The sequence below is a fragment of the Misgurnus anguillicaudatus genome, chromosome 12 (assembly GCF_027580225.2).
Source record: "Misgurnus anguillicaudatus chromosome 12, ASM2758022v2, whole genome shotgun sequence".
Lineage (NCBI taxonomy): Eukaryota > Metazoa > Chordata > Actinopteri > Cypriniformes > Cobitidae > Misgurnus > Misgurnus anguillicaudatus.
In genome coordinates this window covers 35,173,496-35,190,088 of record NC_073348.2, presented here as the reverse complement: position 1 = coordinate 35,190,088, position 16,593 = coordinate 35,173,496, and the positions used below count along the sequence as shown (strand labels likewise).

At 37.9% G+C, this 16,593-nt stretch overlaps 1 protein-coding gene across 10 annotated transcripts in view; it reads right to left on the bottom strand.

Annotated features, from left to right (window-relative positions):
- Window positions 1–2,706: 2,706 nt before the first annotated feature.
- Window positions 2,707–16,593, bottom strand: part of kirrel3a (kirre like nephrin family adhesion molecule 3a) — a 258,127-nt gene continuing 244,240 nt past the window's right edge. For 5 of the 10 annotated variants that reach the window (XM_073874487.1, XM_073874485.1, XM_073874486.1 and 2 more), the window contains 6 exons: window positions 14,725–14,923; window positions 14,150–14,257; window positions 11,558–11,641; window positions 11,301–11,413; window positions 8,161–8,247; window positions 2,707–4,272 (listed from right to left, as the gene is read on the bottom strand). In XM_073874487.1, coding sequence (XP_073730588.1) covers window positions 3,808–4,272; window positions 8,161–8,247; window positions 11,301–11,413; window positions 11,558–11,641; window positions 14,150–14,257; window positions 14,725–14,923 — 1,056 coding nt within the window. In that variant the 3' untranslated portion in view covers window positions 2,707–3,807. The remainder of the gene's footprint in view (window positions 4,273–8,160; window positions 8,248–11,300; window positions 11,414–11,557; window positions 11,642–14,149; window positions 14,258–14,724; window positions 14,924–16,593) is intronic. The other 5 variants (XM_055207838.2, XM_055207839.2, XM_055207837.2 and 2 more) reach the window with 5 other exon arrangements.

Sequence of the window (16,593 nt, the reverse complement as noted above, 5' to 3'; positions counted from 1 at the left end):
CGTGTTTATCAAGTGAGTCATAATATAAAAATAAAATATATTTGAATGTATTAAAATATACTTAAAGGGATAGTTCACCCAAAAATGAATCATTTACTCACCCTTTGTGTTGTTTTATACCTGTATAAGTTGTTATTTTGATGAACCTACTCAATCTCAAGGCAAGTCGTGGTATATTCAACTAAATATCTGATTAATTAATTCGTGTTCATGGACACGATTTTCTGCTTTTTTTGTGCTATTGAGCACAAATGTCTTTTAATGTCATTTTATGTATGCTTTTCTCATCGTTTTCCCTATTTTTTTACCATTGTCGCTTGGGGTTGGGATTAGAATGACTTTCTGTTATATTTCAGACATCCTAAACCCCAACTCTAACCACAACCCCAATGATAAACAAATGTGTACAAAAGATACATAAACAATACATAAAATTACATCCTAACCCAAACCCCAAATCTAACCCCAACCCCAAGCGACAATGATTTAAAAATTAGAAAAAAAACAATAAGAAAACAAAATATAGATGTTTCATCGGATGCGATTATACATCTGGTCGGAACTTTACTTCCGGGTTTTGTTTGTTTAATGGTCTGACTAGTTGCTAAACTGAACTCTTGAACAAATACCTCGAAAATAACAAATAATCGAAAATAACAAATGTTTTGGTTTCTTAGGTAATCTATGTGTTTGTTTATTTTGCTTGTTATATAAATAAATTACTTTAAAAGGACTTTGTTGTTATTTATTCTTAGCAGAGTTTACCAGAAGTTACGTGTTTTCCGCGAAAGTCGCTTGTTTATGTTGTTACTGCTGAAACCGTCTATAAAGTGACACTATGTAAAGTTGTGCTACGTACATGAAAAACTATTTAATAGAAATTTGTGCTGAGTGACATGAAAAAGACATTCAAGCGAAAATTTTTGTCCATGAACATGAATAAATTAATCAAATATTTTGTGACTATACCACGACTTCCCTTGAAATTGGGTTGGATGAACACAAAAGAAGATATTTTGATAAATGATGGTAAGCACACAGTTGCCGTAACCATTGACTTCTATTGTAGGAAAGACAAATATTATGGAAGTATTGTGATAAATGATGAAGAAGATATTTTGATAAATAATGGTAAGCACACAGTTGACGTTAACTTACTATTAAATTCGATCATACTTGTTTTTCCTACTATGGAAGTCAGTGGTTACAATCAGCTGTGTGCGTACCATCATTTATCAAAATATCTTCTTTTATGTTCATCAAAATAAAAAAACGCATACAGGTTTAAAACAATATGAGGGCGAGTAAATGATGACAGAATTTTCTTTTTTGGCTGAACCATCCATTTAAATGCCAGAAACTGCATTATTTTGGTTCTAAATAAAAGTATAGTTCTAATAATCAATTAATAATGCACTATTTTCACAACTTGTTTTTTTCAAGTCAATTCAACCTACTATTTTAAGTTTTGACTTGTGATAAGTTGGCCTAACTTATAAAAACAAGCTAAAACTTTTAAATGTAATTTGTTAAGTTAAAGTGCACTTATTGCATTGCTACAAACAACACTATTTTGTTTTTTGTATACTGCAATGTATTCGTGTGGTTTATGGTTCAAAAAACACATTCCGTACATTTTTGTAGCTCCAGATTTTACTTTCTTCCTGAAACGCACTGATTTTGTACAAAACTCATTAATTTGATCTGTGTCCTGATTGGCCAGCTAATCTGTTCATTGTGATTGGCCTGAATATCTCTGACTTCAGCCGGAAATGGGACGCTCCTTACCATGTTTGAAAGATTTGCTCACAATGCAATGCTAACAGGAGTTAACTTACAGGCTGAGAGTCAAAGCAGCAGGAATTATGATAATGTCGGTCTTGTTTACATCAACAATCCCAGAAAGTTAACTGTTGCCTACAGTCTGTGTTTGTTGTACTCCAAGAATAGCTATTTACGTTGAAAACGATAACTCGCATTATCGTTTACTTTGGGGTTTGTAAATTTTTCATATTTTTAACATGAACTTATACACACTTATACACCAAAGGAAATGTAACAATGTGAATCGAACCATAGTTGCTCTTTAAAGTAACTGTGCCTTCACACCGCCACCGGCGAGAGCGTCAAAGTAGCCGGAAGTCATACATTTTCAATGAGAGCCAGCGGCGAGCCCCGTCGAGCAGCGGTCCGGCGCGTCATGTATGGCGTGAGCGTCGAGGAGAGTTGAAATCTGCTCAACTTTATGGTAATGAGCTATGACGCGGCTCGGCGGCAACCAATCGGAAGGTGGAAACATTCAGCGACAACCAATCGGAATGCGGAAACCTCCGCTTGAGAGGATTCCAGAGAATGCATTCAAGCGTCATCATTTGACATCATTTTTTACAGTGTCTACTATTTTTCACCTGGGAATTCATCCGTCCATTAATTCAATTAAACCGTCTCCTTTTGTGTTCTGCAAAACAAATCAATTCACACAGGTCTGGAACGACAATGAGGATGAGCAAACGGCAGCATTTTTATTTTTGGGCGCAATGGCCCTTTAAATCATTAATAATGTATCATCAGTATGGTAAGTGGGTGCATGAAAGATGTCTCTGTGTTACCATCATCTGATCTGACAGTACGTCCCACCCTTATCTTTAAAAACATCAGATGGAGGGCACAGAGATGGTGCGTCTCATCTATAATGACCAAAGAAGCTCTTTTCCACACTGTTTTATTCAACACTTATTTTGTAATCATGATTATTTGATCAATGTAATTGCTCTGATGCACAGCTCGAATCAAAGTCTCACCCGGAACAATCTGCAGGCGGGAGGCGCTCACCGCATCGATTAAACCGTGTAAACGTTAACGTCAGACATTCGAAGGGCTGCGGGTAACAGAAGCTTACTTAAAACAGTGAGCTTACAACATATGGCAGCCTTAAAATAAACCCGACGTCGAAAACAATACACAAATTCCCCACTACAATGTGGGATTCGAGCACAGATGTGTAAAAACACAACAACACATTGGCAGAGGTACAACGTAACGATGTGTGAATTCACAGGAAGTGCATGTACGTAAACTCATATATTAACAACGAGTAAATGATCGGCTCACATTTAAAAGGCGTTAAATAAGATTTCAAGAAAGAAAGTTTTCAGATCTACATTCTGGCCTCTGGTACGTGTATGTAAACACTGCGTTGTCCATGTCGGTAAAGCTCTTAAAGAACTCTCCACACATGCAGTTTGGCTGTGTGCATTTTTTTTAAACACACCCGTAATGCATTAAAAAAAAACAAAGCACAAAATTTAAAAGACGAGAGACCGCGAAAAGAGTTTAGTGCACACAATCGAAATATATACAGTGTTTATAGAAAAGCACAGAATGATGATGATTTTAGTATCGACTTCCAGAAGACAATTCATCCTGGTTACGATCTCTTGATCAACACTTAAAGTTGGCACTATTGTGCTTTGGACAAAAGCAGAAAAACTGCGACGGCCCAAGTTTGTCCCGAGTGCCAAGTGCTGGATCGCGTCGAGTTCGCTGTGACAGTCGATGGCAATTGTGTGGCTGGACTCCTGATTGTCATGTTATGAAATCCGAAATAGTTTCAAGTCTTTCAGAAAGCACATGAGACTTGTGTTATCTAAAAACACGGTAGTTTTGTCGAAATATACAGAAAATAGGGCCGAGATGTTGCCGTCGTCTTTCCAAGCTAAAATGCTTGAATCGGGTCTACGCAGAGAACGGATCGCAGAAGACGCGTGAAGCATGAGTGACTCACCTCAAGCGTTCGTCCGAAAGCTATTAAACGTGCGTCTGCATTCGTTTCTGCAGCGGTCGAGTCAGGTCCGAGTTTTGGGAGGACGATTGTGAGTAATGAGAAGAGGATGAGACGGAGGCTTTGCTGGCTTTGTCGAACTGCACGTATCCGTCCTGTTTGCTGTAGCTGCTGGCGCTGCTGTCGCACTGCGTGTCCTGGAACGAGCTGGAGTCGCTGAGAGATCCTCTCTGAAACTCTCGCTCGCACAGCTCGATGGAGCTGCTGCCCATGCCCAGTACGAACCGCTGGCTGTAGTCGTAGAGGCGGTTGGGGCCGGCGCCTAAAGTGCTGTAGATGTTGGTGTACGACATGCCGGTGGGCACGCGGTGCTTTCCGAGGGTGGCCGTGCCGGGGTTTCGAACCTCTGCGTTTTGGTTGCCCGTCAGAGATATGGTCGGGGTCTGCTGTTCCTTAAAGGTGTTGACGCTGTAGTATCCATTCGTTGGATCCTTTGAGGAATAAGACAAAAAGACAGAAATGTAATTATCTGTGTAAACAAGAAAGCGTTCAGCATTATCATCAACAAAACAAAATCTTTATCACTGTTAAGACACTTCAGGGAATTCACTGAAAAATAAATAGCTGTAGATTTTTCACAGTTTATTTGCAATGTTCTCTGCAACGTCTGATTTATTAAAGAAATTACTAAAGAAATTAGAAACATAGTGAGCTAAAATATGAAATATATGTTTAGTGAATTTGGCCTCAAAGTACTAAATTAATCATTATGGGGTGGTTTCCCAGACAGGGTTAAGATTTAACCAGGACTAGGCCTTTATTTAGGACATTACAAGCATACCTTAAAAATAAATAAAACATTACTGGTGTGCATCTTGAGATAAAACAATGACATTGATATGTTTTAAGTTATGTCTGTTTTAAATTAAGACGCCTCAAATATGCATTTTAGTCTTGGACTAATCTTAAAGGGATAGTTCAGGCAAAAATAAAAATTAACCCATGATTTACTCGCCCTCAAACCATCCTCAATGTATATGATAATTTCTTTTAGACAAACACAATCAGTGTTACATTAAAAAATATCTTGGCTGTTCTAAGCTTTAAAATGGTAGTAAATGGTGCTTTTGATTTGAAAAGTCCATCCATCATTTTGACAGAAATAATCCACACGGGGGTTAATAAGGGACTTCTGAGGGCAATCAATGCAATTTTGTTTGAAAAATAGTTAGGGTGACAATTGTTTTATTTAACACCAATTGTGTTTTTAAAAAAGTCCCTATATTTTATTGAGAGGAGTACCTAACTTGACTCAAGCTGATTGAGCCATCTCTACTTTTTAGTTGAGCTACGTTATGCCAAAAAAATCCACTAGGTGTCAGCGTGTCAATCAACAGCACTTGTCACAACACATCTTCTTAGATGGATGTCAGAGAGAAAGAAATCACTCCTGCTGCCATGTAAACTGTTCTTGTTGAAATTTTGCAAGGAAAGGATATTTTTTTGACATATTACACTGTAAGAGCCCTAACTTTACAAAATTATGTTACTTGTTGCCATAAAAAACTACGGAAGTAGAGAGAGGACATGCACTATTATTATTTTTGCTTGCTTGTTTTCTCGTGATCATAACTTACTTTCTTGTGATCTCGAGAAAACAAAAGTTTTCTCGTTATCCTGACATGATAATCCAAATGTCATAATGTAATTTCCTGTCTATAATATTTAGTGCATTTTGAAGAGGACTGCTAATGCATAAGCTGGGGTCTTCGGTGTTACGTGTAGCTAATGTGTAGCCGATAGACTGAATAAATAATTAAAATTGGACGGTTCGTGAATTTAGGGACCATCGCTAAAGTAATACCTTACACGTTTCTATCTTCAATTGCTGTTTACAAACAAAACAACACGTTCTATCGAGTACACGTAAGCTATAATCACATCTCAAGAATACAACTTTTGTTATGTCGAGATCACGAGAAAACAACTTTTGTTATCTCGAGCTAACGAAAAATTAAGTCATGATCACGAGAAAACAAGCAAGCCAAAATAATAATGCTGCATAGCCTTTCTCGGCTTCCGTAAAAAACATGCATGTATGTTTTTAATAATTTTTCAAATCGTGCTCAGCCAAACGGTTGATTTGTCACTTTATGGAAGATGTAGAAAAGCTAAGGTAATGTTTTTAGATCATCCATTTCTGCAGTACTATTTGATGAGAAATGTATATTTCTGGTCATTCACAGCATGAATATGACACAGCTGTTGTTATTTCTTTTGGAATATATTGAGATAATTTCTTAAGTATATGTTTTTTTTGCCACTTCTGGATTTTTTTTAAATAAATATAATGAATTCATATAATTAATGTATGGAAATCATAATTACTGATTATTTAATCTGAAATTACTTCTTAAACGATGTTTTATATTGTTTGAAGGATTGTTTCTAATGTTGGCTTACTCTACACAGCATTGTTGATTTACAAATACATTTTTATCTTAAAAAAGAAAGAAAAAAATCCTGTAGCACTACCACACTTGACAGTGTGTTTCTTGAATTAAAAAAGCCTAAAATGCCATTGTATGACTATCTTTTGCCGTCTTTTTTTAGGATTTGAATGCAGAAAGAATGTAATGTCTTTATTTTTGTTACTTTTAGTTATTTTTTTATTGTTAAAAAAACAAGAAAACATTTCATTTCCTGGTTAAAATTCTGGGAAAATCTAAAATATTTTAATTATTTATACTTCAATAAATAAAGAATATTTAATATACAAAACTATTTTATTCTGATTATGTTTTATTTTTTTTTAATTATAGTTCATTTTTTCTGATTTCCATTAAGTGACATATCAACCATTTGGTAGAGGACGATATTTAAAAAATGATGGGATGTGTTGAAAAAAAATACATTGAGTGCGTTAACTAGCAACAAAAAGAGATAAGAAATGCAAACAAAAAAATTTTTAAATGCCTTTTTCTTGGTGTGGCAGTATATAATCATGGGGTCATTTTCATTTTTGGCTGAACTATCCCTTTAAGACCTGTCTGGAAAAACGCCCCAAGTGAATCTCCTATTTTTCTCATTGTTTATTGATATTTTCCTTCTGTTTTCATCAAGCTTTTGTCAACCAGTCATTCTGTTTATCTCAAATCTATATGCAGGAATGATTAAATTCACACCATTTTGCCCAGCATCACTCTTATTATAAAGCAAAGTAACCTTATACACTATCTGCTTTGCAATAAAAGCAAAAAGGCAGAGAGAAAGCGTAAAACCTGTGATTTTATTCTCACGTATTTGTAAGCTCTACAAAGCCAAGGTCAAGTTCAGCTCGCACTAATTATAGGCGGCCTGACATGGAAATTAGGGAACAGACTGATAACTGTCCCACGCTAAGAAGATTACATGGTTTAGTGGTGTGAAACAGTCATCTCCAGCATAAACAGTCAAATCCTGTTATCAGCTAATTAAATGGGCCCTGACGATTCGTGTCGGCATTAAATATGCGAAATAATCTCCATAAAATTTATTTTTGGACAATTTCTGTATAGATAACACGTATCTCTCGCTCTTTTCTCACCCCTTTTTTTAATCTCAGTAGTTGAGGTGGGGTTCCAGGAATGAAAGCAGTTTATAGAGCTTTCACTGCAGTCAGTCAAGGCCGAACATCTTTGAATCATGGATGACGGCCAAGCGGCATAATCATACATCTTATAGGTGGCACAATCTTATTCAGTATTTGAAGGTTGATACGATGGAGGTTGAATTTTAAAGAGGTGTGGTCGACAAATGAAAACGAGTGATGTGAGGTTGTTAACCGGCCCGAGTCAAATAAGCATTAAATGAGTCCAGCCCAGGTCACTGTGATATCAGGGTCACCAATAAAACAGCGCTTACGATAAACACTTTTTCAAACAGGTCTTCAAAATGAAAAGTGCACTCGTGCCATTTTTCTTAAAGATCAGATTATGAAAATCCTTGAAAAGTTTAAATATTTCTGCGACAAAAGGTCTAGCCTCAAGTCTAGCCAAATAGTTTTCATGAAACGAATTAGCATGTGTATTCAATTGAGCCCCATTACCAGAGAACATAATCAAAACTCGAGCTCTGCGGATCTGACATGCAGTCAGTCAGTATGACAACGTATCCATTTAGGAACATTTCTGTAATGGACCTTCTGTACGAAAAGCGCAAAGAAATCGAGAAGAAAAGAAACTCTCGCACTCTTAAAGTAAGAGTTGCCTCGGTTCTGCATTATTACATTTGCTGAGATGACGTTGTATTAAATCAGTTTTTTACGAGTGATGGAGAATGCAAGGTCTCTAAGGTTTTTTTAATGGTGACAGATGTGAGTTCATCTCTCCGTTCATCACCTTGATGTGCTGTAGCTCCCTCTCCTCCTCCTGCAGGACCTCCAACTGTTTCAGCACAGATTCCTGTTGAAATTCTCCTCTTTCCATCTGAAAGGCGAAAGAGAGTGAGATGATGCAAGAGATGTTTGGTGGAAGCACAAGTAAGCATTATTGATTTCCGCCTGCGAGCGAGTACAGTATATCTTCACTGTCCTTATAAACAAAATTCCCTTCAAGCCTGAGTCTGATATAAACCTGGTCAAAGTTCAGGAACGTTGCAGTTCTGTGGTGCGATTCGAGAGCTGGAGGAAAGATGTACAAAAATGAAGCCTTGTTCATGCTGACAGCGACTCAGAAACTGAAAGTCATTAATTTTCAATGAGACAACATTTGACAACATGTGCGGCGTTGATGGTCGGCAGGTTGGCAATGTGATGTGATCATGTCCAGTAACTCTTTTATTAACTTTATGCAAATGAGCTACCAAAAGAAGTCAAGGCAATGCGGTTTTTTGATCGGTCTCCTGTAAGATATTGTAGTTGAGTGTGGGCAAGATGGATGAGAAGTTCATGTTACTCACATACTGTAGGATTTGTCTACAAGCAACCAGAAGTAAAGTGACCTGTTGACCTTCACTGATACCAATTGTTACAAAAGAAACAATATTGAACACAAAATGATGTACAATAACTTGCTAAATAATGCGATATAGAGTAAGTGAATATATTTAACTCTTTCCCTGCCAGCATTTTAAAAAAAGCTTTTTTATAATTTTCACAAAAGTTTATTGCCTTCCAGAAAATGTTCTTCTTTAAATATATAAATGGATATACTTTTGGATCAGTGGATGCTTTAGTGTTTTATAAGTTGGGTAAGAGCGCCACCTAGTGGATAATAGCGGAGAAATGGATTGCCATAAAACAGGGTTCCCACACATTAGTTAACTTCAGATTCAAGGACCTTTCAAGGACTTTCCAGATCCAATACCCTCAAATTCAAGGACTAAATGTGGGGCACATTTTAAGTGAGAGCAAGGTTACATCGTGTTACCTTTTAAGATACATGGTAACAGTTTCCTTTGGAGTGAACTAGCGCTGCGTCACTGCGGTGACACTTTGGGGACGCCTCCAGGGGTAAGTGCGTCTGAATGTTTACATCAAATTCAACCAATGGTGAGGCTTAATGACAAAGACAGGGTGACGTAAATCGCTATCTGAAATATTGCCAAAGATGGCGTTACAGGGACGCCCGCAGGAAGTATGGCAAGGGAGCCCCAGCGTTTCGTTCCCTTCTCAGGGAACAATAGTTACATACGCACCCAGAGACGTTTCCATGTGTTAAACACAATTATGCAAAAAAGCATTTTGGTATGAATAAACATTTGCATACAGAAGATATAAGCATTTAAAGCTAACAGTTTAGCATGTGTGCTTAAAAAGTCTAGAATTTTAATGATATTATCCTACACTACATAATATGGATTTTTTTCCAGAAAACGTTTTGCATAACACTTTCAAGACCTGTATCTATGTAGGTATATTGCACTAAAAGTTTGACTGCATAACTTTGTAAAGTATTAAAATAATGAAGTTATTGCAAACCGCTGCTATATGGATATTGTGATGTATATCGCGCATTTTTCGGTATATTGTGCTGTCGTCATGTTTACATTATATTTACATATTGGTAAATGCTTTAATCCAAAGTGAGTTAAGGGGGTCGCGCGCCGAGTTGCGTCAAGGACAACTCGGAGATATCGTAAACCGGAAGTGCACATTAAATAGCGCGAGCTTCGTCAGATAGTGTCTACTTCAAAATGCAAAATATACGTTAGCAGCCAATGTTATTTGTTAATGATCTGGGACAAATATGATGTTATTTAAAGTTAAACTATGTGAGTGTCGCTCTGTGACACGACAAGGATTTGAGCAACTTCCTGAATCGTAGCTGGGCGGCGCCGACAGGTGGCGTATACTCATAGAAAGCAATGTGTTCGAGTTCTTTAGAACGGAGTGGCGCTGAGTGCGCGTCCTGTGTGCGACCCCCTTTACAGTGCGGTCAAGCTATACATTTCATTAATATTGGCACTTTTACATTGTGTGGTACGACACGGCTGGGCTCAGCTCACTTTACATTGGGTCAGTTTGGTTTTCCATTGGAGTTTAGTGCTGTTTCAGAGTGGGTGGGACTCAAGAAAGGAGCAACGGAGCATATCGATGGCATGTGAATGTTTTTTACGACTAAAAATGGAGTTTGGGAACTTGTACAACAAAGCACAGATGAAGACATCACTTGGTTTGTTCGATGGTACACGAGGGTAAGCTAATCTTGCGTTTAGCAATGATGCCGTATCTGCGATTCTCTCTGACCAATCAGTGAGCTGCACTGTTACACATTACGTTTTAGTGTCATTATGGCATGTTTGGATCCTCAACCGAGGTGGTACTAAAAAAAAGTATCGGGTACTAAAAGCGCCATATGTGTGTTCCCTGGGATTCGAACCCACCACCTTTGCATCGTTAACACAATGCTCTATCAATTGCGCTACAAGAACACAAAAGTAAACATGAAGATTAAACACTTCTAGCCATGCAAACTCAGGTGTGTCACAAAATATGTCCAGTTGCAATTTATAACATTGCGGGAATATGTTGCACAGACATCTCACTACCTCACCAAAATAATGCATGAACATATACATTAAGGGCCAGATTTACTAATAACTTGCGCAATTTCCTATTTTGGTGTTAAAAAAACCTACTGGCAGGATTTACTAAAGTGAAAAATTAGCGCTGAAAAAGCAGGAGGAGGGTTTGTGTTTAAAAATGTATACTATGCTGGAATTGCACTCTCATGCTAATTTGCTCTGTTTAGTAAATCTGTCCCTAACTGTGTACAACAACACTTGCACATGCAGTGCCGAATGTTTCCGGCCTAAGACACATTTTGTGTGATCCGATCACAGGCGGTCAGCCGAGACAGACTGCCGTTTACGCCTCAAATAAAGCATGTGTCTCAGATGTGTCTCCAGTGACCACTTGTGATTGGATTTCATTCAGACTGTCTAGTGGAGGCTCTCTGGTGTCGTGACTACACACATCCCAGTCGATGTTGAATCAGGAGTGAAGATGTTCATTGGTTTTTCAGAAATTCAATCTCACCATCATTTGCTTCATGTTGCTGTGATCCTCCGGTTCTCTCGCTGCATTATGGTCCTTATGCACAATCTCCACCCGGATGTCGTTCTTGGACGTTACCACTCCTTTGAGATCTGCTGAAAAACGTTCTGATTAGCCACAGCCATACAACAAACAGACACATCAAACAATTTCCAATGAGCGAGATTTACACACGCTTGAACCCTCGCCTTGGCTAGATTGTGGCTGATTATTTAAAAGGGACACACATAGGAGCTTACTTTCACTCTTTAACGTGCCAGAGATCTCTCGCTGTCGGGAAGAGAGGGACACTGGGAGTGATGACATCACCAGGTGCATGTCTTCTGTGGACAAAGAAAAATCGCTCAATATGAGGTCTTTATAGTCCTAGCTTTTTAGTTGAAATGGCTTTTGCTGGTATAGAGCAAGACCTCACAGCTAATAGAGACAATCACTTCAGTTTCAGACATTTGCAGAGGAAAGATAAGACAATAAAGACCTGAGATAAACTTTTTCGTAGACGTGAGTGAGGTGCTGGTGCGTTTTTATCATCCTGTGGTACAGTGTTAAGGAAGTTACTTTTAAAACACCTGCCAAGCTAAGAGTTATTCGTAATGATAAGCAGTTAAGCTACAGTCGAGCTACTATATGACAAAGTGTAGCTACGCTACAAGTTATGAATGCTGGATAAGTATATTTACATTTATTCATTTAGCTGATGCTTTTATCCAAAGTGACTTTAAAATGAGAGAGCCTTCCGCATTTTGTCTACATGGCATAAACCGGTTAGCAATTTCAGCTACTTTAAAAAAAATGTCTGGAAAAATTAGGATCTCAATTACAGTGATTTCCACAATTAAAATGATGAATTTACACTAAATACTACTATTAAACCGAAAACAACCTCATTTGCATAATCGAGCCAAAAATACTGAAATAAATAACGGTACTGAACTAAACATTAATTTAGCAAAACCATAAAAATGCTTCAAAGGGATTTCTAAAAACATTACTGTGCAATGATTTACATAAATATTCATACTTTTTTAAAGTGAACTCTACGAATGAACATTCACCAAAACGCATCATACTTTAAAGCTGCAATCTGTAACTTTTTTTGGATGAAAATAAACAAAAAATAGCTATTAGGTAAGTGCATAATAGAACATTGCTTATGTTCAAAACTGTGTCTTTACCTCTTTAGCCTAATGTACAACATTAATGCTGCATGCATACCGCTTACAACTTTGTCGCTGTGTCTCTTTTAATGTGGTCTTCCACTGCAGTAAATGAAGAGAGACTCTTGTTGGTAGTCGCTCATGAAAGTCGATCATAATTTGCAAAAGTTAAACTTTTTTAACTATTTTTACTTTGTCAAGTTGCTGCACTCTAAAAATTATTATTAAAAAAAAAATAAAAATTTAAAGCCGTTGCGTTAAAAAAAAAGCAATTTCCATACTGTTACATACAGTATCCTCAGGTATACAATAGGCAACCACATACATCAAAACAACCTTGCATACCAGATACGTAACAGTATGGAAATTGCTTACTTAATAGTTTTTTAACTCATTCCCCGCCAGCCTTTTTTTTTTGAAAAGTTGTCGCCAGCATTTTTTTGTGATTTTCACAAAAGTTTCACAAAATGCCTTCCAGGAAAATGTTCTTCTAAAAATATATATAAACATACAAATATATCAAACGTAACAGACCCTCTGCTTTCAAACAAACAATAAACAAACTTTTCATCCTATATATATATATTTTTTCTGCTTATAAACTCTTAAATATGGGTATTTTTCTTTAAAAATAAATTTTTTTAGCAAAAAAGGAAATTTGTTAGATATCAGATTCGGAACGATTATCAAAACATACACAGAGTTTAAAATTAGTAAATATTTATTTTGCTTCAGTTTTTTATAAATTGAGTAACGGTGCATTCACACCAGCCATGGTAGAGGTGGCAAAAACGCGCTATTCGCACGTAGTTGGATGCCTGAACATTTGAGTTTACTCGCTTCATTAGCGCGTAAAAGCCTCGCGTGAAAATCTAGTCATTCGAGACATTCACACATAAATTTGCGCCATGGAAGGGGGTTCTTGAAATCACGTCACTATTACAGCGGCGCGGAAATCCGGCGAAGTTACGATTCACGCGTTTCCCGCAGCAATGCTCAATTTGTGTGGAATACGCCATCCGCACCGTGCCTTCTGTGCGTTCCGCACGTAAACCGCCGCAGGATGCCAATTAGCGTCTTTGACTTAACTTGTAAATCACTTGCGCTTTGCACCTCTATCACGTCTGGTGTGAACCCTGCATAAGTGCGCCATCTAGTGGATAATCGCCGTATTACAGATTATCATAAAACATCAGGAACACATTTTTTATGAAAATGTTTTCTCTTAATTGACGAGATAAATCTTCAATGGCGGAGAAAATGTTAAATAAAGTCAACTAATCATTATTACAGTGTGGACCGACAACTTCAGCTCACCAACGGTCACTGTCACCGTCAGAAGTTGCCAAGCTTTCTAACCAACTTAAGTTTATAATATGATTTATAATTTGTGTAAGCAATGATTTTGCAGGAAATGTCAGTTTGATGGTGATTTCAACCAACTTAAACATAAATAAAGTAGCTTGCAATTTTATGTTTTGAACAGAGATGGCGATAGAGAGGTTACAAAGGTTGCAGCTTTCAGTCAGTTACTTCTCAACACTACAGTGGCAATGCAAGTATGGCTATGGCTTCATTATAAGTTGTGTGTAAAATCTGCGTGTGTCTCTGTGGACATGCGGGGTGTGCAGTCTCTATTTTTTTTGTTTCTGTCGAAACAACGAGCTCACTTACTTCTCTGCAGTCTTGCGCAGCAGAAAGCCCCAAGGGTCCCAATGAGGACGATCAGAGCCAGGAAAGCTCCCACTGCAACCCCGATGATGACGGCCAAGCGCAGAGACCCTGAGGAGAACACAACACCGTTGGGATCATCAGACAAGCGGCGATAGCACCCGCGTGTCCGGATCGGGAGCTGTTTGTCACTCGAGGAGACATAATGAAGTCGCGTTCTTTGATTAAATCCTACTGGGATGAACCGACCTCTTTGAATAATTCAGCTTTGCATCTTGGGAGTTGACTTTACTGGAGGAAAATAGGCCAGTATTTGAATAAAAAATACCACTTTAATATTTCAAAGAAATCCTTAAAGCAAGTAAATGGGATTAAGGGCTGTTTAAATTAGACTACAAACGGACGTTCCGAATATGCAGGAATTTCATTAAGGAAATCCACAGATTAACGCAGGTGACATTTAGCTGAGTAAACTGACTATCATTATGTCTTTACCCTAATGCTCTAAAAATCACGGTGGTGCACGTTTTACACGAGTTATAAAACTAACACGTATACTCGAAGCACACGACTTTCACCTTGTTCCTTGAGGCGAATGATCTCCGTATCCGAGCCGAAACTGTTCCAGGCTGTGCAGTTGTAGATGGTTTGAAAGTCAGCGGGGACAATGTTGCTCATGGTGAGGGTCGAGATGACGCCCTCCTCCGTGCTCACGGTCTCCACTGTATAACGTCCTGATGTTCCCGATTCCAGCACGGTTTCCTTCCATGACCATGCCTGGATGAACACACACACATATACATAAACCCAACCGTTCAACCGTTAAAATAGATCTTAACTGCTTTTAAAGATCTCCTTAATGTCTTTAAGTCAAAGCCATAAACCCGTTTCATGTCTCTGTGCAGGTCCACACTCAATTTATTTTCTGATTAGAAAGGTTAAGACCATTTTGATCAGTCTAGCTATGAAGTAACAGGTGTTGTGATCACAAAACCCTACTGAAAAATCCAGCTAAGATCAGCATAAGCTGGTTTTACCTGGTCTCCAGCTTGGTTTTAGCTGGTTTTGCTGGTGTAGGAAGCTGGTTTTGCTGGTGTAGCAAGCTGGTCTAGCTGTGTTTTGGTCACTTTTTAAGCTGGTCTAGCTGGACTTAGCTGGTCAGGCTGAAAGACCAGCTGGCCCACCAGCATGACCAGTTTTGTCAGGCTGGGAGGACCAGCGTAAACCACCTTAAACCAGCTAAAACCAGCTTATGCTGGTCTTAGCTGGATTTTTCAGTAGGGAAGGGGTACTTTCAAACATTGCCCTGACTTGTCTACTGGATTTTAAAGGGAAATTCCACTTTTTTTGAAAATATGCTCATTTTTTTCAGCTCCCCTAGAGTTAAACATTTGATTCTTACAGTTTTGGAATCTATTCAGCTGATCTCCGGGTCTGGTGCTAGCACTTTTAGCATAGCTTAGCACAATCCATTGAATCTAATTAGACCATTAACATTACGCAAAAAAAATAACCAAATAGTTTCGATATTGATGATGTAACTACAGAAAAGTCAAGTTTTAAATAGGAAAAATACCAAAACTCTTTGGTTATGTTTTAGCGTGATGCTAATGGTCTAATCAGATTCAATGGATTGTGCTAAGCTATGCTAAAAGTGCTAGCGCCAGACCCGGAGATCAGCTGAATGGATTCCAAAATGGTAAGAATCAAACTCTAGGAGAGCTGGAAAATTAGCATATTTTCCAAAAAAGTGGAATGTCCCTTTAACACTAGTTTATGGAGACCTGATCTATATCACTTAACCTTGTATTGCAGTGTCAACAGTGAAACAATATGGTGTTGGTGTTATTATATACCGCCCAGTTGTTTAGCAGCAGACAACCAGACAAATACAAACTAACACATTTCTTACCTCATAAATAATCACGTGCTTTGTACAATCTCAAAAATGTGGCAGCAAATTGGTTAACTGGAGTCTGCAGAGACGTGGCTTGGCGTGGGCTTACAAGGCATATTTTCACAGACGGGCAAGCATTCATTAAAACATGCTGTGAGCTAGTCATGTTGCTAATTAATATGCAAATAAGAACGTTATTCGCCCAATCTATGTTATTGACCCCATAAACATGCAAATAAGAACGTTAACCCAAACGTACAGTGAGAAATCACAAATTAACCCTTGGTTAACAAGATTAGTATGAACAATGTGAAACATAAAACCAGAATTATATTTGGGACAACATTGACTTGGGTTAGGAATAATAAGTGTGAAAAGCCCAGCACAAGAAATGAGCAGTTGGGAAAGTGTTTGTGTGCCATTATGTCTAAAAGTTCATTTTAAAAAGTATTCTGTTTAGAAAGTATCTCTATACAGTAGTGTCAAGCTGTAAATGCTTCCTATTTAAAGCCATGTTGCTGAAAACATTCTGCATTTAATGCCTCAGGGC